Source organism: Lichenostomus cassidix, unplaced genomic scaffold (assembly GCF_008360975.1).
Source record: "Lichenostomus cassidix isolate B80296 unplaced genomic scaffold, HeHo_3.0 HiC_scaffold_43, whole genome shotgun sequence".
In the NCBI taxonomy this organism is placed as follows: domain Eukaryota; kingdom Metazoa; phylum Chordata; class Aves; order Passeriformes; family Meliphagidae; genus Lichenostomus; species Lichenostomus cassidix.
Genome location: NW_028147635.1, coordinates 2,560,029 through 2,582,978, shown reverse-complemented (window position 1 = coordinate 2,582,978; position 22,950 = coordinate 2,560,029). Strand labels below are relative to the sequence as shown.

At 54.4% G+C, this 22,950-nt stretch overlaps 2 protein-coding genes across 2 annotated transcripts in view; one reads left to right on the top strand and one right to left on the bottom strand.

Annotated features, from left to right (window-relative positions):
* The window catches only part of LOC146421150 (uncharacterized), a 278,146-nt gene that overhangs the window by 19,207 nt on the left and 235,989 nt on the right, over positions 1-22,950 (bottom strand). The window lies entirely within an intron of this gene.
* The window catches only part of LOC146421160 (uncharacterized), a 48,094-nt gene that overhangs the window by 14,974 nt on the left and 10,170 nt on the right, over positions 1-22,950 (top strand). Inside the window, exon 2 of the mRNA XM_085047673.1 lies at positions 18,172-19,006. Coding sequence (XP_084903799.1) covers positions 18,172-19,006 — 835 coding nt within the window. The remainder of the gene's footprint in view (positions 1-18,171; positions 19,007-22,950) is intronic.

The following is a 22,950-nucleotide window of genomic DNA, read 5'->3' as shown; positions in this document are numbered from 1 at the left end:
CTCGCTGCGGCGCGGCTCCCGTGCCATCGTGAGCGGGATGGCGGCTGTGATCCGGCGACGCGGCCAGCAGCCGGGGACACGGCGGCCCCCGCATCAGGGCACGGGGACAGGGACGGCAGCAGCAGCCCCCGCACTGGGGCCGGAGAGCCGGGCAGCTGCCCCGCACAGCCCCTGCTGCCCCCCAGCCCGGAGCCCGGCCAGCTGGAAGCTCTGGGTGGGCAGGGGGCAGGGGCAGGGGCAGCAGCGGGGGCTGTGCTGACAGAACCAGAGACTGAGGAAAACGCCTGTGTCATCCTGGAGGAAGACTGTCAAGGGGAACATGAATGACACCCAAGCTGAAGAAGTGGAGAAGAGAGGCCTCCTGTGAGGCCCTGCCAGGCCTGGGCAGAGCACAGGAACCTTCATCCATGGCCAGCCACAGGCCAAGTCCCAGCTCTGCCCATCAGAGCCCCTCACAGTGGGGAAGAGGCCTCAACTCCATACCCAGTTATGCACCAGTGCCCCCAAGCCCCTTGCCCAGCCAGCTGGAAGATCTCGGTGGGCAGGGGGCAGGGGCAGGGGCAGGGGCAGGGGCAGGGGCAGGGGCAGGGGCAGAGCCATGCCTGTCAGAGGCACCAACCACAGAGGGATCCAGCTCTGAGGAGCTCAGGTCTGTGTGCAGTTTGCCAGGGCTGTCCACAGTGTGGGCAGAGATCACACACCTGAGCTGGAGCACTGAGGAGGAGAGAGCCTCAGGGTCCCTCCCAGGTGAGGCATGGCCTGAAGATGCAGAGCTGAGCAGCAGGCCTGGGGAAGAGAATGGCTCAGGCTCCTTGCCATGTTGGTCGTGGGCTGAAGACACAGCTGAGCTGGAGCAGTGAGGCAGAGAGTGGCTCAGGGTCTCTCCCATTAGAGGCCTGGGCTGAAGACAGAGACCTGAGTGGGAACACTGACGAGGACAGTGGCTCTGTGTCCCTCCCAAGTGACTTGTGGCCGGAATGCAGCCACCCAGCCTGGAGGATAGAGGATGACAGACAGTGACTCAGGGTCCCTCCTATGGGACATTCCAGATGGCACTTGGGAACAGCAATTCCTAGAGTGGCACAGGTGGTTGAGCATCTGCAAGGCCTGCGCTCAGCTGTGGCTGTGGCTGTCCCCGAGTGGCAGCTGTCCCACTTCAGGAGGGTGCTCAGGGCATTTGGGAGCCTCAGACACCTCATTCCAGTGCTCCAGTCAGAGGAGCCATCCCACCATGGCTCCGTGGGAATGCCAATGGTGTAACACCCACGGAGGCATGAGCACTGGAATGAGCTCTGGAACGCTCTGTCCTTCCTCTCCTTTGCTCCATGTGTGTTTGTGCACAGCCCCTGAGCCAGGCCCTGCAGGAAGTGGATGTGTTGGCTGGAGGATCTGCAGTGCCTTTGCATTGTCCCAGGCATCCCTCACAGCTCTTGGCATGCGACTGGCAGGCTTGGGATGGAGAGGTTCCCTTCCCCAAAAAATCTGGTTCAAAGGCACCTTCTCCACTCTGGCAAGGCCCCAAATAAAGAACCTGCTTCTCCTTCTTTGTGACATGGAGGTGACCAGGAAACAAGACGTGCCAAAGCAAGTGCCAAAGCAAGTCAGGGTTCTGGTCTGAGTAACCAAACGCTGACATTGGCAGTGACATTTCCAATGACCTGGACAAGACCACTGAAGGCACCCTCAGTCATTCTGCAGATGCCACCAAGTTGGGTGGCAATGTCCATCTGCTGCAGGGCCAGGAGGCTTAAGACTGAGGTGCCATTGTACTTGCTGCCTCAAGAATTTGAGGAGCAAAAGTAAGAGAATTTATTAGACTTAAATTCTGTAGGTTAAAATAGGGCTAGATATTAGTAGAGCTCTCTTCTAGAATTAAGGATAATTGGATAAAGGCCCTCTCATGCCCTCTTTTCCTGTTTAATTAAGAACCAAAAAAAATTAATTATTAATAAAAATTAATAACTAGCTAATGAAGTTCATTAAAATTAAGCCCTAATAGCTAAATTACTAAATTAATTAATTAAACAAGGTAAGAAGTTCCAAAGGTTTAAACTAGACATTAGTTGGGAAAGAAAACTGCTAGGGAGGTCTTTTTTTAATGATAGATAATAATATTTAATATTTGGCCTGGGATATATTCCTCAGGCAGCTGAGCTGTAGCTCTTGCTCAGTTAGAACAGGTCCCACAAGATGCTTTTATTGAAATAAATGATGGATTTGACAAATCAGAAGAGCTTGTTGTTTTCATTGTGCTGTAGTCATTGATTTGGGGGAAACTGCTGAAGGCCGAAGCCTTTTGGTCTCTGGGGCGTTGCAGTGTGTGCTGTGTGGGGCAGAGGAGAAAGGCGCTGCCTGGGGCGGGAGGGATGCAGGGACACCGAGTGCTTGTGACTTGTGCCACAAGGCCTTGGTCTGATGCAAAAGCTCCTTTTCTTGCGTCCACTTCTCCTCCTAGAGAGCTGCCCTGGTGCAGAGATCATTCTGTAGGATCTCTGCAGGGAGGAGAGCTCTCAGCCATGCCAAGGAGATTTTCCAGAACTCTCTGTTCTGCAGGCCAGCAGCTGCCAGGCTGTTTTGTGGAACTCATTGTGAGGCACACAGGGATTTTCCTGCCAGGACATTGGATCCCACTGGCTGTGTCAGGTGCCTGCAGAGGTGCTGCAGCACTCAAATGCATTTGCAAATGCAGCTTTTGCAGCCTGGCTGAAAATCTCCTGAGACAAGGAGCCTGAAAGGACACGTGCTTGGCCACATGCATTGTGCAGCTGAAAGCTCCAGGATGCCACAATGTGCCACGCTGGACACTGCCTGGCATTGGGGCTGATAGCAAAGCAGATGCTTGCTTTGTCTTTGCAGTCTCCAGCTGCTGCTCCCTCCCAAGTGAGCAATTCCCAGGAGACAGATGTGTGCAGAGCTACCTGAGCTTCCTGAGCAGGCCTGGCAGGAGCTGCAGCACACGGGGTGGCAACCCAGCCTGGCGAGGCTGTGAATCTCTTGCTGCTCCCACAGAGGGGACTGCTGTGGGCTGAAAGGCTCTGTGTTTGCCAGGGGGTTCCAAAGGAAAAGGGAAGATCCTCCCGAGCTCAGGCCAAGGGCAGCTGCAGCCCACCGAGGTGGGTGCTGAGCACCTCACAGCTGCAATCCTTCATTCCCATGCATTTCCCAGCCTGGTCCATATCCCCAGTTTCCTGTGTCCAACAGGAGCTCCTGTATTTATAATCTGAATGTCCTCCATGTCACCAGAGGTTTTGCAGATGAAGCAGAGCATCCTGTTCTGTCTCACCACTGCTCCTCCCTTTGAACTCCCTGCCGTGCCTGGAGCTCTTGCCTGAGGCATCCTTCCAATCAGCTGTGACAAACTGCACTGAAGCCAAGCACCAGCCAGGCTGCCTTTACTACTCTGGGCTTCAATTCCTCTGCTGATTTGGTGTCCTGGCAGTGTCCTGACTCTGTTGGGCCTGGCTGGCAGCAACCTCTCTGCTTGGTTTCTCTGGAGCACTTGGTGTGGAAGGTATAAGTCATGTAAGGCAGGTGGCCAGTACAGATTCCTGAACACAGGGTTGGAACAGAGAAGCAAATGAAGTGCCACAGAAGTGGCTCAAGCAGTTTAGATTGATGTCAATTATTCCTTTTTACATCATATCTCTGTAGCTTACAGGGACAAACACAAAACTGGAGCTAAAATATCAAGAGTGAATTTATTTTCATCATTGCACCAAGCAGGGGATCCCTGAAGCAGCACCCAGGCAGAGGCACATAGGGGGCGACATGAGAACATTCCCAAACATGCTGCTCTCCCCTGTTTATCAGGGTTCTTCACAGCCATATTTTGCCACTGTATGCTTGGATTTTTCCCACAGCAGGGCAGCAGTCTCCTTTCCTCTAGGTCTCTCTGCAGGTGACAAAAACAGTTTGTTGACTCTTTGAAATAAAGTTTAATGATTTTGCATGAAGAAAGAGTCACTGAAAAAATCAGGATATCTGTTAAATACCTCTTTTTTTTTCTTTTGTGGTCGCCCAGTGTATACAAGGGAACTCCACAAAACCAGACCAGTGGCACCATACACACCTTTAGTTCAATAGACATTTCAGCTGGAGCACTGAAATGAGTTCTGGAATGCCCTCTCCTTCCTCTTCTGACTTGATGAGGAAAAAATTCCTCATCTGACTGGATGAGGAAAAAGTTCCCTCAGGAAGCAGACACGAGCTGCCCCAGTGCTGTGGATGCTGTCAGCCCCAGCCTGGGCTGAGGGAAGGTGGATGATGCTTTTGCCATGCATCTCCTCTCCTGCTGGAATTTTCATTTTTCCCAGTCACACACCTTGATGAGGTTTCTCACCAGTTCTGTATATTTGGGAGATCACCATGTTCCCAAAGAGCAGATAGTGGGTGTGTTTAGGAGGGAGCTGGGGGCTACCGGGGGATCCAGTGTTGCCATGGGGATCCAGGCACAGCCCAGACAATCCAGGGGCTTCCCAGCAAATCCCGGCACTGCCTGGACTATTCTGGCACTACCCAGACGATCCAGAGCTGCCCAGACAATCCAGGGGCTTCCCAACAAATCCCGGCAGTGCCCGGACGATCCAGAGCTGCCCAGACGATCCAGCACTGCCCAGACGATCCAGAGCTGCCCAGACGATCCAGAGCTGCCCAGACGATCCAGCCCTGCCTAAATTATCCAGCCCTGCCTAAATTATCCAGCCCTGCCCAGACAATCCAGCCCTGCCCAGACGATCCAGCCCTGCCCGGACCATCCCGGCGCTGCCCTCACCACGCCATCCCGCCCCCGCAGCCCTCAGGGCAGGAGGATGAACGGAGGAGCCTGAGGAGAGGGAGGATGGCATGGCCGGAGGCCTTGCTTTCATTTGTCTTTGTTTCCTAACGTGCACACCTGTTTGCAGTGGGAATAAAGGACTTTTCCTCAGTGCACTCTGTCTGCTGGGATGTGCGGCAGCGATGGGGCTGGGCTGGCAGCAGGGGGGCACAGCCCGAGCTCCTGGCATTTCGGGCTCCCTGTGGCAGCAAGACACTGCACTAGAACTTATAAATCCATTGAATGAACACCTCAGTGACTAAGCACCACCACTTTGGGGTGAAGACAAGGCAGGGAATTGATCCCAGGGTGGCTGTGACCCTCCCCAGTTTGCATTCTGATGCAAGCCCAGAGAGCCCAGCCTGTGCAAAGCACTTTGGAACAGAAACAAGCACCTTCTGCCAGCGTCCTGCAGGAAGGCAATGGCAATGGCAACAGGAATCTGCCTGAAGCTAAAACTCCCTGAAATGCATGTGTTGTGGACTTTGAGTCCCCATGGGCAGCTGGTGATTTCCACCTAGGCTAACTCAGGCTTAGGCAGAGAGGTGAAGGCACTGGAACTGGAGAACTGTCCTTTCTTAACACAATGCCTTCCTTTCACAGGCCTTGCCTTGGGAAGCCTGTGCTCAGGGGTGCCTTGGAACAGGACTTTTCCTCTTTGGAACCCCTGGAAATCACCAGCAACACCATGGGCTGCATGGCCAATAAAGAGGAGAAGGATCTCTCCTCAAGTGTGCCCTAAAAGGGTCTGCAGGAGAATTCTTAGGAAAAGCTGCTGAATACTCCTGGAGCTTTCTAAATATTTCCAAATCCAACTCACCCTGCAGTCAATGACAGCAGAGATGTGCCCTGTGAGTATTAAACCCTGAAGAAAAGTGTTACTCTGTAACCTGTTTAATGTTCAGAGAAGCAAATCCTGTTCTCTCTTAACTGTGTGCTTCCTTCTAAAATACAAACTTGCTATGCTCATTTTGCTTTCAAGTACTGATGTTACTGCGTCTATTAAGATAAAGTAGGTGCACTAAGAATAAAATATCAGAATAAAGGAGCTGAAGCCTTAGGCCTCGAGAGCTGACCAAGAGGGAACTTTCTGAGCAAACTAATGCTGCTAACATGGACCAAGCTAAATCCAGCAGATAGAATCCTGGAATTCTAGAATATTTTCTGTTGGAAAAGACCTCTGAGCTCATCAAGCCCAGCCAGTCACCCAACACTGTCAGTCCAGCACTAAACCACATCCCTGAAGTGCCAAGGCCTGAACAAGAGGCCTGACTGAGGCCTGAACAACAGGCCTGAGCCAAAGGTGACCTCTCGATGAACCTTCCAACCTAAGGTTATCTTTGTATCCACTCATTACTGAAATATGCATGATCATTAGCATTGTGATAGATGTATCCACTCATTAGTGAATCACGTATTGACTTTTCTGTATTTAGAAGCTAAACAAGGCCATGAAATCCAACATCTGGCCTGGTTTGGGGGTGTATGGTCAAAGTCAACTCCCTTGGTTCCTCCTGGAGCCCTGGCCAGGCTTTGGGAGAATCCAAGAGGAGAATGAATCCAGATGTTCCTGCACTGGAAGTGCTGTCAGTTTGTTTGTTCAGCACTCTCCAAGCTGGGCTCTCTCCCAGCGAGGTTGGAAGCCTCACCTGTGGCTGGACACAGCTGCAGGAATTCCCAGTGTCCAGAGTGGCTCTGCAGTCCTTGGCTGTGACAGCTTCCCCAGCTGATGGGTGGGTCTGGGTGATGGTAAAGTCTGAGGGTAACTGGTGATGGATCTTTCTAAATCATTATAGGCAATCTTTGGTAGTGATTATTGGGTTCATTGCTGAGCTTCTCCTTTTGTAATTCTTTGCAAATGATTTTGTATATTGCTGAACTTACCCTTTTGTAATTCTTGGCAGTTTTGAATTTATATAAATTACACAATTCCTTCAGTTGGTATCTGTGTCTTTGGTGCTCACCCTGACCACTGGCAAAACAGGATTCCCTCCTGCCCAAGTGATCCCTGAGAAGACAAAAACCATCACTCCAAATGTCCCCTCTTCCTCCTTGTTCCCCCACTTTATACACTGAGCGTGATGTCCTGTGGTCTGGGATATCCCTGGGGTCAGTTGAGTCACCTGTCCCCCTGTGTCCCCTCCCAACCTCCCCCACACCCCCAGCCCCTCCCCAGCATGGCTGGACAAGGAGCAGGAAAGGCCTTGGCTCTGTGCAAGCTCAGCGAGAACAAAACCATCAGTGTGTGATCAACCCTGTGCTCAGCACAGCCCCAAAGCACAGCCCCAGGAAAGCCCTGGGAAGGAAATTCCCTCTGCCCCACCCAAAGCAGCACCCCATGGCCATCCAGCATCACCACAGCTCCACAGGCTCCTTTCTGACCGTGACAATCCCCATCCCAGCAGGGCAAAGGTTGTTGGCCATGGACCCAACCTCAGCAAAGTGTCTCCTGCAGGTTGTCCTGGCACTGGACAGTAGGAAGGGGGCTCTGTGCTGGTTGCCATGGTAACCTCTGTACCAGTGATGCCCTACGGTGGTTGCCATGGCACCCAAGCCCAGCAGTGTCTCAGTGCAAGTGTCCCTGGCATCAGTCCCTCCAAGAGGTTTCCATGGCAATGCCATGACAGGTGACCCAGGTGTGGTGTCCCAGTGCTGGTTGCCATGGAAACAGTCCCCAGCACTGACCCTTTCTGTCAGGCTGACCTGGCCTTTGGCCCTGGCACTGGGCTTTGCTGCTGGTTCCACGGTGCCTGCCCAGCCAGCGCGGCACAGGGCAGGTGGCCATGGCACAAACCCCAGCCATGGATCCCCTGTGGCTCTGGGCAGTGACACCAGCCCTGAGCAATGGGCTGCTGCTGTGGGGTCAGTGAAGTGGCCATGGCAACAGCCCCTTGCAATGGCCCAGTGCAGGTTGGCATGAGAATCCAGCATCACAGCTGGCCCAGGGCAGGGCTGCAGTGCCCTTCCCAGCAGCCTGTCTGCACACAAGCACTTCCAGGGCTCTCTGCACTTCCCTTCCCCTCACTCTTGGCCCACTCACACACCTCTCAACAAGCCCCTGGGTGCTTTGAGCTGCAATGAGTTCAAAGCTTGTCTGTCCTTCAGCACTTGGTCTAATTCTGCCTTCAACTCTGGTTGTTGAGGCAACTCTGGATTTGTGTTTATTGTAGAACTTCTTATTTGTTTAAAACATTCCTTGCAGGGTTCTGCCTTGGGGAAGGGGAACCTCCTTGGTGGCAGCTTGGGCTTGGCACACACTTAAGGAGGGTGTCTGTTTTCAGTGGGGAAACTTAGGAGCTTGAGATTGCTTCAAGAAATAAAAGAAGAAAACCCCTCTTTGCTTGAGTGCAGCCAGTTGTGCAAGCAAAGCAGGTCCCAGGTGAGTGAGGAGAGACATGACAGGGTTGGGAATGTGGAGCAAGGTTGTCCACACTGTGTCAGACCTCAAAGCACAGCTTCTCTGACCAGGCCAGACCTCCTTAGGAGACACCCTGGATCAATATTAATCTCACAATGCTGCAATTACCTCTTCTCTAAAGAGAATAGCAATAAAATACTCAGTTTAAAATAGGAATCCATATTTCTTAGAATCTTATGTCTTTGAAATATTGCTCCATAAGTATAGAAAATAAACATCCTAATGAACTGCATTAGTCCAGAGGGAAATCAAGGCAGAGCCATGTTTTGTTAGGAATTGCTTGATCCTAATGAGCCCTGTGGTGCATTTGGTGCTGAGACCTTGAACCTCAGGGCCTGAGAGCTGATTGCACAAACCTTTCCATGAGCCAGTCAGAGGGAAAACCCAAAGTGTCTCAAAGCTTTAATAGGTTCCACTGAGGTCCATCCTCAACACAAGTTCCTTATGGACTCCTTGAAGGAGAATTGGAGGCCATGGATGTACAGACCTCCCAGAGACTCCAAATCAAAACAAGTACTTTAATAAACCTAGAACACCTTGAAGCATTAATGAGCCCCACTGAGTCTTGTTACTGACAAAGAATCTCAAGGGACTCATTACAGCAGATAATTGAAGGCCATAATTGCACAAACCTCTCAGAGACTCCAAGGGAAAGAAAAACCCAAAGTCCTTTGAAAAACCTGCAGTCCCTGGGAGCATTAAGAAGCCCCCCAGGGCCATTCCTGCCAAAGGCTCCCCAGGACTCCTTCCATCAGATCCTCGAGGCTACTGGGATGTGGGGTGGGGATGTTGAGGGCAGGACAAGGGGGTGACAGTGCCCAGCCTTGCTGGGGCTGTGCCAGGAGGGCCCAGTGCCTCAGGACAAGGTGTTTCCTCTCAGCCCTTGGTAGCAGAGACAGTGCTGTTCCCAAGGGCACAAAGACTTGGCTTCACTTTGTCCCCACGTGTCATCCCTGTCTCCACTTTGATCCTCCAACTGGGACATGGGGACACTTTCTCAGTTGTGTCCCTCAGTGGGACCCATTTATGGTATTAGGAACTTTGGAGTTCAATTCTGCCTTTGAATACTTGAGAGGTTTCTGCAACTCCCTCTCAGGGACTGATGTTCAGGGCCTGAGCACCAAAGCCCCACGAGGGTCATTCAAGTCCCTGTGCTGTTGCTGTGCTGCTGAGCTGGGCTGGGCTCCTGGCACAGAGGAGCTCCTGGCAAGCGGCAGCGCTGCAGAGAGACAGCTCTGCCCATGAGCAGCTCCTGTGCACAGCCCAGCAGGGCTGGGGCACTGCCAGGCCATCTCAGGGACACCAGCAGGGCACACCCAGAGCTCACAGGTGCTCAGCATTGGCAGGGGCTGTGCCATGGCCCAGAGGGGGCTGTGTCATAGCCATGGGCACCTCTGGGGCTGTGTCAGAGAGCCACAGAGCAGCTGTGATGTCAGAAAGGGGCTGTGTGACATTACAGAGTGGGTTGTGTGAGGTCATGGAGGGGACTGTGTGACATCACAGAGCGCACTGTGACATCACAGTGTGGCTGCATCACATCCCAGGTAGGCTGTGAGGTCACAGAGGCCTGTGACATCACTGAGTGGGTTGAGACATCACAGAGCTGACTGTGACATCACAGGGCAGGATGTAATGTCACATGGTGGTGATGTGACACCATAAAGCAGGCTCAGACACCAAGTGGGCTGTGTCATCACAAGGAGGGCTGTGTGGTTGCAGAGCAGACTCTGCCATCATAGAGGATGGTTCTGTCTGACATCAGAGAGCAGGATGTGACATCACAATTTGGCTTTGTGACATCATGGAACAGGCTGTGTGATGTCACAGAGCAGGCTGTGATGTCACAGATTGGGCTGTGACATCACAGATTGGGCTGTGACATCACAGATTGGGCTGTGACATCACAGGGTCATTGGGTGACATCACAGAGGGTGTGACATCACAGAATGGTGGTGTGTCACCCGAGGGCAGGTTGTGTGACATCACAGTATCAACTGTGACATCATAGAGTGGGCTGTGACATCACAGAGTGGCTGTGTGAGGTCACTGGGGAGGTCACTCTGCCCCAGCCCCCCTCACAGTTCCCCCAGGCAAGTCCAACACTGCTCGTGCACAGCAGGGTCCCCTGTCCCCCCAGGTCCCCCCCTTCCCTCCAGTGCCACAGCCTCCCCCAGAGGATGTTCCACAAGATCAACCCCCAGAGCCTGACACGGGGACAGGGGGGACAGGGACCTGGGGGGTGGGACAGGGGAACAGGGACCCCCCAGCAGTGTCCCTGCGTCCCCCAGGGCGAGAGCCTGGCCCAGGGCTCCTTCACCCTCTTACGAACGAGGGCTTGAGACCACTTAAAAAATCCCCAGCAAAGGATCAGCAAACACCAGATTTAATATTAAGTGACAGAACAACAAAGTTCCTTGGCAAGAGTCACTCTGCTCCTGACTGCACAGTTCAGGCACACCAGGTGAAAAAAGCAACAACGAAAGCAAGGAAATCAAGGCAATCAAACCAGAAATGAACCAAGAACTGTCCCTGTGTGTGTGTGTGTGTGTGTGTGTGTGTGTGTGACAAAAGGACAGTGAGGGCAAGGGTAAAAGGAATATGGCCTAAAAACTTAACAGCCCTCAGACTTAACAGAAGTTGCCTTCTACCTTAACCTGAACTTATACCTTAAACTCAACAACTTAGCAAAAGAACAACCCCTAGCAGCATTTCACTTAGCTCATACCTTATGACTGAACCTCACTTACAGGCCTAACTCACTCAGATATCCAAGGCACTTCAACACCTCCCAGAGCAGCATTTCTCCCCCAGTTCCAGAGCACAGGCACACATGTGTGCACACAGACAGAAAGAGGCAGTGCCAGGGAGCTGTCAGAAATTGCCCTGGAGGGCAGGGAAATGCTCACTGCGGATGCTTTTGCATCTCCCCAGCAGGCGAAGGGTTGAGCCTGGAGGAGTGGGGGGATCGGCCCAGGGTCCCTCGCTGTTCGGGGATGCCCCGAGTGCAGCAAACGGGAGAGTTCCCGGCTCGGAGAGGCCCCACTCAGAGGGAGCTCACTGCTCCAGGAGAGCTCCAAGGGGCTCCTTTTGGAGCCCCTTTGATAGGGCCCCAAGAGATGGGCTTTAGTCACAGCAATGTTTCATCCTGGCTGCACTTTGCATCAACAGCTTTCTCTGACACTGTGAGAACAGGGATGTTGTGCCATTGAGGGAAGAAAAACAGTTCCCAAGGCTGCTCCTAAAGAAAGCAGGAGCTGGTTGGACAGCAGCAGTGCCTGGGAGCAGACAGTGTTTGTGATCAGCTGCAGAGGAGCTGAGCCCAGGGGCTGTTGGCCAAGGCTGAGGCCTAACGAGCATTTCTCAGATCGCAGGGCAGCCTGAGAAGGGGAGGGAGGAATGTACCACCCCAGGGCCCCATGAAACTTAGGAGACCATTGTGACACTGTGGGGCCTTGTGGGACCGAGAGACCATTGTGACACTGCTGAGCCTCATGGAATCATGGAGACCACTGTGACATTGCAGGGCCTCATGGAACCAAGGGGACCAGAGTGACTGTGTGTGGCTCCATGGAACCAAGGGACCATTGTGACACTGCAGGGGTTGTGGAACCAAGGGGCAATTTGACACTGCTGGGCCTCATGGAAGCAAAGGGGCCATTGTGACCCTACAGGACCTCATCAAACCAAGAGGCCACTGGGACACTGCAGTGCCTTATAGAACCAAGAGTCCATTGTGACACTGTGGAACCACAGGAGACCATTGTGACACTGTGAGACCCTGTGGAGCCAAAGGTGCATTGTGACATTGCAAGGCTTCATGGAACCATGGAGAGTCCATTAAGAAACATCACAGCCTCATGGAACCAAGGGGACATTGTGACAGTACAGGGCCGCATGGAGCCAATGAGACCTTAATGACACTGTGGATCCCCATGGAAACAAGACCACCATTGTGAAACAATGAGGTCTTATGGAATGAAGGAACCTTTTTGGCACTGCGGGGCCTCATGAAACCCAGGTGACGTGACAAAGCAGGGCTCCATGGAACCAAAGCTCCATGGTGACACAGAGTGGCCTCATGGAATCAATGCTTAATTGTGACACTGTGGAACCAAAGAACATTGTGACACCGCGAACCCCCATCGAACCAAGGGGCCATTGTGACACTACAGGGCCCATAAAACCAAGGGAACATAGCACAGGTCTGGCTGGTTTGGCCTCCCAGGGGCCACCTGACTGCTGCAGCTGACCTTGACATGTTGAGAGTCGCTTCTCATCTGCCACTGAAAGACTGGGGCTCTCTGCTGTCCTTCCTGTGGAAAAGAACTCTCCTTCTCCTCCAGGCACCCATGGCCAGAATTGGGATTTCACCACCACTTTTCCTTCCATCCAGGGATTGTTCCCATAGGAATATTGCCTTATACTCAGAGTCCACAAACAACTGTAATTCCTTTTAAAAGTCTCGTTGAGAGAGTTATTTGGGGCCTTACACCTGCAGTCACCATTCCACAGCCCACATCCCACTGCTTCCAGGAGAGCCACAAGCATCCTGTGAGGCCACAGAGCCCCATTCCCAGGGCATGGGAGTCAGGGCTTGGCTGTCGTGCTTGGCACAGCCCAGGCAGGGCTTTCACAGCCACATTTCACAGTTCATTTCCCACCTGGACCCGGTGGTGCCATCGCATTCTGCTTCCTCAGCCCCAGGGATGCTCTCCTTGTCTGCTCATTGCCCCCACAGTCTCTTGGCAGGGATGGCCTCAGTGGGGGCTGCTGACATCCTCAGCAACTTGGAGGTTGCTGCTGAATTTTACTTCTCCAGAGGCTTGTTCAGACTTCAGATCTTCAGCAATTCAATGCTCGAGGGCTCATAAACGTTCAAAATAGCTTTGCCAGGCTTGGGGCCAGGAGAGAGGCTGGGCAGAGCTGGCCATTGCTGGGAACAGGCCCTGAGCCCCGCAGCAGGATGGAGCTGGGGCACAGCCAAACTCACCTGCAAACCTGGGCTGAGCAGCCAGGGCTGGCAACAGCTGGGGACAGAGGCTGGGCTGACAAATGTCCTGGGCCCCCTCCCTGCTCTGTCCATCCCACCAAGGGCACAGAACAGCCTCCTCTCTTGGCCACTTGCCTGTTTTCCATCCCTTCCCCAGGCCCTGGCTCTGCCCCACAAGCCCTGGGCTCAGTCCTCCCCCTGCATGCTCACACAGGCTGAGATGGACACTGATGGGTTTCTCTGCCAGCTTCTCTCAGCCCACCCCAGCTCCCTCCAAGCTCTCCCAGCTGCCCTGAGCTCTCTGCAGCACCAAGGGCAAACATGGCAGTGCTGATAACCAGGGAGACCATGGCCAGGTGAGGGAGGCATGTGGAAAAGGCTTTGTGCTGTCCCTGCTCAGAGGGGATCCTCAGCCCAGCCCTGAACATCTGCACATAGGAGAAAACAATGAACACAAAACAGCCAGAAGATATCCAAGCAGTAATGACCATGAGCCAAAGTTCCCTGAGGCTGGAGTGTGAACAGGAGAGCTTGAGGATCTGGGGCACTTCACAGAAGAACTGGCCCAGGGCATTACCCTGGCACAGGGGAAGGGAAAATGTATTGGCTGTGTGCAGCAGAGCAGTGAGAAAGCCACTGGCCCAGGCAGCTGCTGCCATGTGGGCACAAGCTCTGCTGCCCAGGAGGGTCCCACAGTGCAGGGGTTTGCAGATGGACACAGAGCAGTCATAGCACATGATGGTGAGGAGATAATACTCTGCTGAAATGAAAAAAAACAAAAATAAACAGCTGAGCAGCACATCATTCATAGGAGATGTCCCTGGTGTCCCAGAGGGAATTGTGCATGGCTTTGGGGACAGTGGTGCAGATGGAGCCCAGGTCAGTGAGGGCCAGGTTGAGCAGGAAGAAGAACATGGGGTGTGCAGGTGGTGGCCACAGGCTACGGCGCTGATGATGAGGCTGTTGGCCAGGAGGGCAGCCAGGGAGATGCCCAGCAAGAGGCAGAAGTGCAGGAGCTGCAGCTGCTGCATGTCTGTGAATGCCAGGAGGAGGAAGTGGCTGATGGAGCTGCTGTTGGACATTTGCTGTGTCTGGCCATGGGGACCTGTTGATGGAGAAAAGGACAGTGACAAGTTAGGAGAGGCTGCTTTGAGCCAAAGCTGTGCCATTCCCTGCAGACTGTCCAGCTGGGAGTCATCCACCCTTGTTCCTTCTCGGGGAAAACCTTCATCCAGGTCCCTGCCTGAGCTCCACTTGTGCTGTCTGAGTGTGCCATGAGCAGCCAGGCCTGTGCGTGGGGCTCTCGAGGAGCCATCCCTGCCCTGCTGCCCTGGGATTGTGGCCATGGGGCAGAGGGACAAGGCTGAATATTCAGGATTTGTCAGGGGAATCCCTCCTAATGCAGAAAGGATTGGCAGCATTTTCACTTGCAGTTCCACAGGATAGCAGGAGGGAGTTTGAAGGAATGTTTCCCTACCCACACATCATTCCTGGTTCTCTGAGGTCAGAAATCCCCAGCATTTCTGCTGTACTCAGAGTTTGCCACTGAGAGATGTGAGAAGCAAAGGGATTCCCTGTGGCTCAGGGCAAGGTGAGGGGCTGGATTGGCTTGTTCCCAACTGCCCTGGGTTTGCACCTTTGGCTGCAATCAGAGCACAATCACACTTCCTGGTCACCCTGGGAAGAAATCAGACCCTGCTGAGAGCAGAGGGATCACTGAATGTCTCACCCTCCCCAAAGGTCTCTCAGCAAGGTCTCAGCCCCTCCTTCTGCCAAGGACACTCACAGTTCCCTTGGCAAACCCAACAGCATTTCCTCACTTGTGGCATCTCTGCACTTCCCCTTGGGGCATTCAGGGAACTCTGAGAGGCTCTGGCACAGATTTGCACCCAGGAGGGAAGCTCAGCACTTGGAAGGACACAGCAAGGAGATCCCCAGGTATGCTCATGATGGCATCTCAGGGAGGGAGGCTCAGCTCCTTCCCCTTTCCCATGGACTGCTTTGCCCACAGCCCCACAGGTCACAGGGAAGCTTGGACACCCCATTCCCATGGACACACTTGCCTAGGAGGAATCCCAAGGGCAGTGCTTGCCTCAGCTGCTGCAAAGCCCAGAGCCTCCCTGAGAGCACCAGATAACAGTGACAGTATCAGAGGAATGCAGAAACAAGAGAAGATGTTGTGGTGCTGTGCCTGAGAGGGCAGGGCAGGGACAGCCTGGCACTCAGGACAGTGTTCCCTGTCCCCAGCTGTGCACAGCACCTCCCACATACCAACAGAGCCCTCCTGCCCACAGCACTGCTCTGTTCAGCTCTCTCTCCTTCCCTCATCATCTCCCTGTGCTGCACATGTTCCTCCTGAGAGGAGCCTTGTCCCTGTCAGCGCTCACAGAGCCCATCCCACCCTCTGTGCACTCGCCCGGCCCTACAGAAACCTGCCTGTCTGCAGGGCCCTGCCTGGGGGAGGCTCTGTGTGCAGGTGGGCAAGGGCAGCTGGCAAGAGCCCTGCTGGGCCCTGCAAAGGTGCTGCTGCTGCTGTCCATGGGCTGAGCAGTGGCTGAAGGCCCTTGAGGAGGCTCCCAGCAGACACACTGAGCACCCAAAGGTACAGAGCAGGAGTTATTGTTCTTTGTGTCTGCAACCCTCGGCCCGGGAGCATCGCCCCCCCGGGACATCCCACAGGTGAGCGGGCAGGGGGAGCTCGGCCCAAATATCTTGAGTGATGCCTGGGGTTGTTTTTGGGAGGGGGGGATTTTTGGACCCTCTAGGACTGGAGCACCTAACCCCAAATATTTTCGTTGGCTGGACAGTAGGGGTTTTTTTGAGGGGTGGGGGGTGGGGGAAGGGGGCGGATTTTTGAATCTTGCAGGACTCCAAATGTGAGTTGCAAATGCCCCTTGGGGGGATATGGGGGAGTCCCCAGCATGTGGGATTTTTAGGGGATCCCGGTGGCGTCTGCTGGGAGGGATGGGATGGGATGGGATGGGATGGGATGGGATGGGATGGGATGAGGCCTGAGAAGGGTTGGATGTGGATTGGGGTGTGGGATGAAGTTTGGGGGAGGGGGATGGGTGGGATGGAGCCTGGGATGAGGCAGCCGAAGGTTGGGGGTGATGAAGCTGGGGGGACCCCACTCCTTAGGGGCTTGTGGGGTATCCGGCAGCTGTGAGGGAGTTTTGGGGTACCCCTGATCCTTCGGGGGTGGCACTGGCAGCAGGGGGGACACGTGGCTCCGGCACCTCTGGACCCCATCTGCGCCCCCCCTCGCCCCCAGCGACCCCGGGAGCAGAATTTGGGGAGGGGAGAGGTGGGAACTTGGAACCCCCAAAACCAGTCATAGGCGAGGGGGGTTGGGATTGAGGGAATGATGGTGCAAGGGCAGAAGAGCAAGGGAAAAGAGGGGGCTGGGACCCCCAAAGAGAGCGGGAGGGGGATGGGACACCCCAGTTGAGTTGGGAGGGGTCTGTGGATTGGGAGAAGGATGGGAAAGGGGAGGAGAGGGGAGGGAAAGGTGGGGTTGGCACGGAAGCAGGGCAGTTCCATGGGGGTCAAGCCCTGTCCCCCAGCACTCAATCCCCAGAGCAATTCCCTGGGGCTCTGGGGGAGGTGGATCTGCACTGGGGGTCCCCAAGCCCCCTGCCCATCCCTGGGGCTGATCGGGGGGTTCCCCCCACCCAGCAGCCAGTGCTGCAGCAGCCGTGGGGCAGAGGAGGCTGGGGAATGGGGTTCTGGGGTGGGAGCAGAGAAGGAGTGGGAGGAAGAGGAGGGAGAGAGGAGGAGGAGCAGGAAAAAGAAGAGCAGGAGAACCATGAGATTTCACCACCCACTGGGTCTGCAGCACCCCTGGCTCTGGGATCATTGCCCCCCCTGCATTCCACAGGTCACCAGGGAGGGGAAGCTCACCCCAAAGCTATCAGGGGGGTCTCTGGGAGGGTGTTAGTTTTTGAGGGTGTTTGGAACTTGAAGATTCTGGAAGAGAGTGCCAGATAACTTTGCAGGTCCCGGGCTGGGATATTTTGGGCTAAAGGGGAGGTTTGGATCTTGCAGGACTCCAAGGCTGAGCTATAAATGCACCTTTGGTGGAATACTGGGGGGTCCATTTGGGAATTGCCTGCTATCAGCAGGACAGGCCAATCGTTTTGGGGATCTGTGAGAGAGCCCAGGGGAGTGGAACGCAGCACTCCGCAAGTGGAGAGAGCAGAGAGAGGCAATACTGGAGCTGGGGGACCCCTGGCAGCCTGGAGGGGTGGGGGAGGCTGGAGATGAGGCAGGGCTGGGACACTGTGACACTGAAAGGGGTGATGGGGAGAGGGGGAAGCCCCGAGTGCCTGGAGTGGGGGGAGCCTGAAGAGAGGGACCCTGGGAGCCCTTGGAGCCAAAGCACAATCAGGGGAAAAGGGACCCCTGGGAGCACCGAAACCCCACAGCATCCCTAAGCAGAACCCAGGAGAAGGAGGATCCCCAGGACCCATGGGAGCCCCAGCAGCTTTGAGAATGGGGAACCCCAGATCCCCAAAGACAGAAGACTGGAACAGGGGGACCCTGGGAGGCTTTTTCTGAACTCATTCCTATTTTAGGAGGATCTTAGAGACACAAAACAGCTGGTGAGTTCTAGAGATAGCTTTCGGAAGGAGGAGCCCCCAATCTCACTCCAATGCACTCACAACTTTTTTTTACCCTGACCAGGATTTCCGATTCCCAGAACTTGGCCAGATGGAGAAGGAGGCTGTGAGGAAGATGAAGATGCCCCAGGGCAGCCAGGCAGGTGAGGAGGAAGTCACTGCCCCTTTCCTGCTCTCTTCTCCTTCATCTCCCAGCCCAGCATCACCCCTGGCTGCAGGACAACCCTGCTGCTGACTCTGTCCTGGTAGGGATGGACTGGGGGGATCTCCTTCCCCTTCCCTCTGGCATGGAGGCAAATCCCAAATCCTCTCCTTGTCCTTCCTTCCCCAGGCAATGAGCTGAGGAGAGACACCAGAGAGGACAAGTCCTTACGGCAGAACCTCATGGAAGAGGCCATTTTGAGCAGCTCCATGACCCAGGAATCCAACCGGGAGGAAAAGCCCCAGAGAAGCTGCACAAGGAGGGGCTGCAAACCCAGCCCAGGGTGCTCTGAAGGGCAAAGACCCACCCTGTGCCAGGAAGTTGGCAAGAGCTTCAGCTGGAGTTCGGAGCTGGAGATTCCTGAGAAGCTTCATGAGACCGAGAAGCCCGATGAGTGTGGGGAATGTGGGAAGAGTTTCAGCCAGAGCTCCAACCTGATTGTCCACCAGAGGATCCACACTGGGGAGAGGCCCTATGAGTGCTCCAAGTGTGGAAAGAGGTTTCACACCAGCACCAATCTCCTCATCCATGAGCGGATTCACACAGAGGAGAGGCCCTTCCGCTGCCCTGACTGCAGAAAGGGCTTCAAGCACAACTCCCACCTCATCACCCACCAGATGATCCACACTGGGGAGAGGCCCTATGAGTGTTTTGAGTGTGGGAAGAGGTTTCAGACCAGCTCAGATCTCCTCATCCATGAGCGGATTCACACTGAGGAGAGGCCTTTCCGCTGCCCTGACTGCAGGAAAGGCTTCAAGCGCAACTCCCACCTCATCAGGCACCGGCGCATCCACACTGGGGAGAGACCCTATGAGTGTGGGGAGTGTGGAAAGAGCTTCAGCGACAGCTTCACCCTGATCTGCCACCAGAGGATCCACAGTGGGGAGAGACCCTATGAGTGTCCCGAGTGTGGGAAAGGCTTCACCCAGAGGTCTAACTTGACCAAACACTGTCGGAGGCACTGGTAAGGGAAGCCCTGCAAGTGCCCCGAGTGGGGGAAGAGCTTCATGTACTGCTTCGTATTCATCTCCCATCAGAGGACCCACACTGGGAAGAGCCCTGGTGACGCACACTGCCAGTGACCCAGTGCTGTGATTTGACCCTGGCCAAATGCCAGGCACCTATGAAATCTGCTTTCTCTTCTATCCCCTGCTGCAGCTGTGCAGAGGAGAGGGGAAAAAGAAAACCCTAACACACACACACACACACACACACACACACACACAGGGCTCATGAGTCAAGATAATAAACCAGGCAGGATGCAGTGAAGGGCAAAACAGGCTGAGAACTAAAAGTTGCAAAGTGATTTCTTGGTAACCTAACCCTAAAGAGAGTCAGAGGAGGCAAATGAGAACTAATAATAAGCTCTTAATACACTGTTTCTTTGCTCATCCCCCTCCCTCTTTCCCACCAATAGCACAGGGGGTTGTGGTGGGCAGGGTATGGGTTTTTTTGGTCAGTCCATGACCAAAATTTCTTTCACTGTTCAGGGAGAGGAGTCCTCTACTTAGCCATGGGTCCCTCCCACTGGAGACAGTCCTCTGCAAACTTCTTTGCCATGGGTCCAATCTCTCGAGCAGCAGCCACTGGAATCTGCTGCCCCATGAGTTCTTGTCCACAGGGTTCAGAGCTCTGAGCCCACGCCAGGCTGTTTCCATCCCAAGGAACAAGGCCTTTCCCTGCACTGGGACTCCCACTGGATCACAGCTTCCTCCAGGCATCCACCTGCTCCTCTAGCGTGAGCACCTCCCCACGGGCTGTGGGTGGATCTCTGCACCCCTCGTGGACCCCATGGGCTGCAGGGGGACAACCTGCTTCACCATGGTCCTCACCACGGCCAGCAGAGGATTTTCAGCTCTGGTGCCTGGAGCACCTCCTCCCCCACCTTCTCCACTGACCTTGGTGTCTCCATGTTGTTTTCCCTCACATATTCTCACCTCCTCCTCATCCTCTTTCTAAAAAGAAGTGTTTGCTCACATTGTTTTGATTTTTCCTAAATATGATATCCCAGAGGTGTAACCAACATCTCTAATTGGCCCAGACTTGGCCAGCAGCATGTCCATCATCTTCAGAGCCATCAGAGATTGGCTCTGCTGGACATGGTGAAAACTTCTAGAACATTCACCCAGGACACACAGGAGCCATTTCTGTGCCCCTCCCCACCCACTAGCAAAAATTGGGCTCAGCAAAACCAACTCATGAACACAAGTTTTCTCCCAACCCTTCAGCCACTTCTTCAGGCCTACCACAACAGCTTTTGCAGGGTTTAAGTTTCCCCTAGATGCTAAAGAGAGCTTGCTGATGTTCTGGGCTAAGCAAAACTAACATACTCAGGTTGGGAAGGCACCTGGCTGGTGGCTTCCATGGCCTCCTGATTCCCTGTGGCCACCTGAACAAATGCAGGGGCAGGAACATCCATGGGGACTCAGATTGACATCCAAAATTCATAGGGAAGAGCTGATTTATTAATGTTACACCCTAGAAATTGTTACCTGCTGTGTAATTGTTTCTTCTGATGGCATCAAGAAATGATGGATGATCTTGGAGGTCTTTTCCAACCTGAATAATTTCCTTCTTCACCTTGTCAGAACAACCCAGGCTGAGGTAAAATAAAGAAATGAAACAAAGAGATCTAAAGCTGCACCATTTTACTGTGCATTTGGGGGTGAATGTGGGGTTCAGGGGAATACCCATGAGGATTTGGATGTCCTGGGGCTGCCCAGGCTGGGGGACAGGACAACAGTCTCATAGTTGTACTGGCAGAATGTGTCCACCTGAGCCCATCTGTTGTTCAGAAATTCTGGTTTTCTGTCCCAGTCCCTGGCCTGGGTCTCCCCATGTGGGGTGTGCCCCCCAAAGTGCCCAAATCACTGCTGCAGTGCCCGAGCTGCTCCTAGCTGTGGATGTTCCTGTCCACCAGCCTCTCCTGGTCAGTGCCATGGGGGGTGGGAGGGGGTTTAGATAATCCTGGGGGAATTGGGAGGGGCTTTTGTGGCTTTTGGGGGCATTTGTGGTGCTGAGAGGGAGTTTGGCAGGCTCTGTGAGAGAGGTTTGGGGTCCTGGCAGGGCTGTGTGACTTGGAGAGAATTTGGGTGGGTGTAGGGGGAGATGGGAATGGGGTTATGGTGGCTCTTGGGCCCATTGATATTGCAGGGAGTGGTTTGTTACCACCCATCCCAGTGTCACCCCCTTTTCCCTCCCCACAGGGCTCCTGACCCAGCTCCTGCTCCCCTCAGGAGGGAATTTGGGGCGGGGGCAGAGGGGGTGCACAGCCCCCGCCGGGGGATGACCCTGAGCCAGTGCCCTTTGTTTAGCACCAACCTGGGCTTGGGGCTGCAGGAGGAAGAGGCCGATGGGAAGCAGATCCTGCAGGTGGGACAGTGCTTGGGGTCAGGGCAAGGTCCTGCCCTGCACACCTGGCTCTGGTGTGACACTGCCCCGGGAAGGGAGCGGGACATTCCCATCCCCACGGATCAGGGCTGTGAGCAGCACTTGGAGCACAGACATGGAAATACTGGGAGGAACTGGGAGCACACTGAGGGTGTGAATTTTCCCCACCACCACCTTTCCAGGGCAGCCCTGGATCTGAGAAATGCTCGTAAGGCCTCAGCCTTGGCCAGCAGCCCCTGGGCTCAGCTCCTCTGCAGCTGATCACAAACACTGTCTGCTCCCAGGCACTGCTGCTGTCCAACCAGCTCCTGCTTTCTTTAGGAGCAGCCTTGGGAACTGTTTTTCTTCCCTCAATGGCACAACATCCCTGTTCTCACAGTGTCAGAGAAAGCTGTTGATGCGAAGTGCAGCCAGGATGGAACATTGCTGTGACTAAAGCCCATCTCTTGGGGCCCTATCAACAGGGCTCCAAAAGGAGCCCCTTGGAGCTGTCCTGGAGCAGTGAGCTCCCTCTGAGTGGGGCCTCTCCGAGCCGGGAACTCTCCCGTTTGCTGCACTCGGGGCATCCCCGAACAACGAGGGACCCTGGGCCCATCCCCCCACTCCTCCAGGCTCAACCCTTCGCCTGTTGGGGAGATGCAAAAGCATCCGCAGTGAGCATTTCCCTGCCCTCCAGGGCAATTTCTGACAGCTCCCTGGCACTGCCTCTGTCTGTCTGTGTGCACACACGTGTGCCTGTGCTCTGGAAATGGGGGAGAAATGCTGCTCTGGGAGGTGTTGAAGTGCCTTGGATATCTGAGTGAGTTTGGCCTGTAAGTGAGGTTCAGTCATAAGGTATGAGCTAAGTGAATGCTGCTAAGGGTTGTTCTTTTGCTAATTTGGTAAGTTTAAGGTATAAGTTCAGGTTAAGGCAGAAGTTATGTTCTGTTAAGTTTAAGGGCTGTTAAGCTTTTAGGCCATATTGCTTTTATCCTTGCCCCCACCGTCCTTTTGTCACACACACACAGAGTGCCAATTCTCAGTTCATTTCTGTTTTGATTGCCTGGATTTGCTTGCTTATGTTGCTGCTTTATTTCCTTGGTGTGCCTGAACTGTGCAGTCAGGAGCAGAGTGACTCAGGCTCTCAGGCAAAGATGTCTCTGATGCTGAGCCAACCTGGATGTGTTTCATAAATCCAAAGGGCCAAGCACTGAGCCCCAGCCCCTGGCAAGGCAGATCCTGTCCCTCCCTCATTGCTCAGGGCTCTTCCCGGGGCACTGGGATGTGGGGATGTGCAATGCCAAGGGCAGGACCATGGGGTGGCCCCTGCCAGGCTGCTGGGCAGGGACAAGGAGGCCATGAGGCCCCAGGGCTGCAAGGGTCACTTGTGTCCTGCTGGCCTCAGGGCCAGGGACAGCAGCCATGGCCAAAGTGCTGCACAAGTTGGCTCTGTCAGGGCCTTGCAGCTTCTGCACATCCCTCTGCCCTCTCCAGCCCAGCTGTCCTACGCTGTTCATGCCCTGTGCCTCTGTCCCTGCA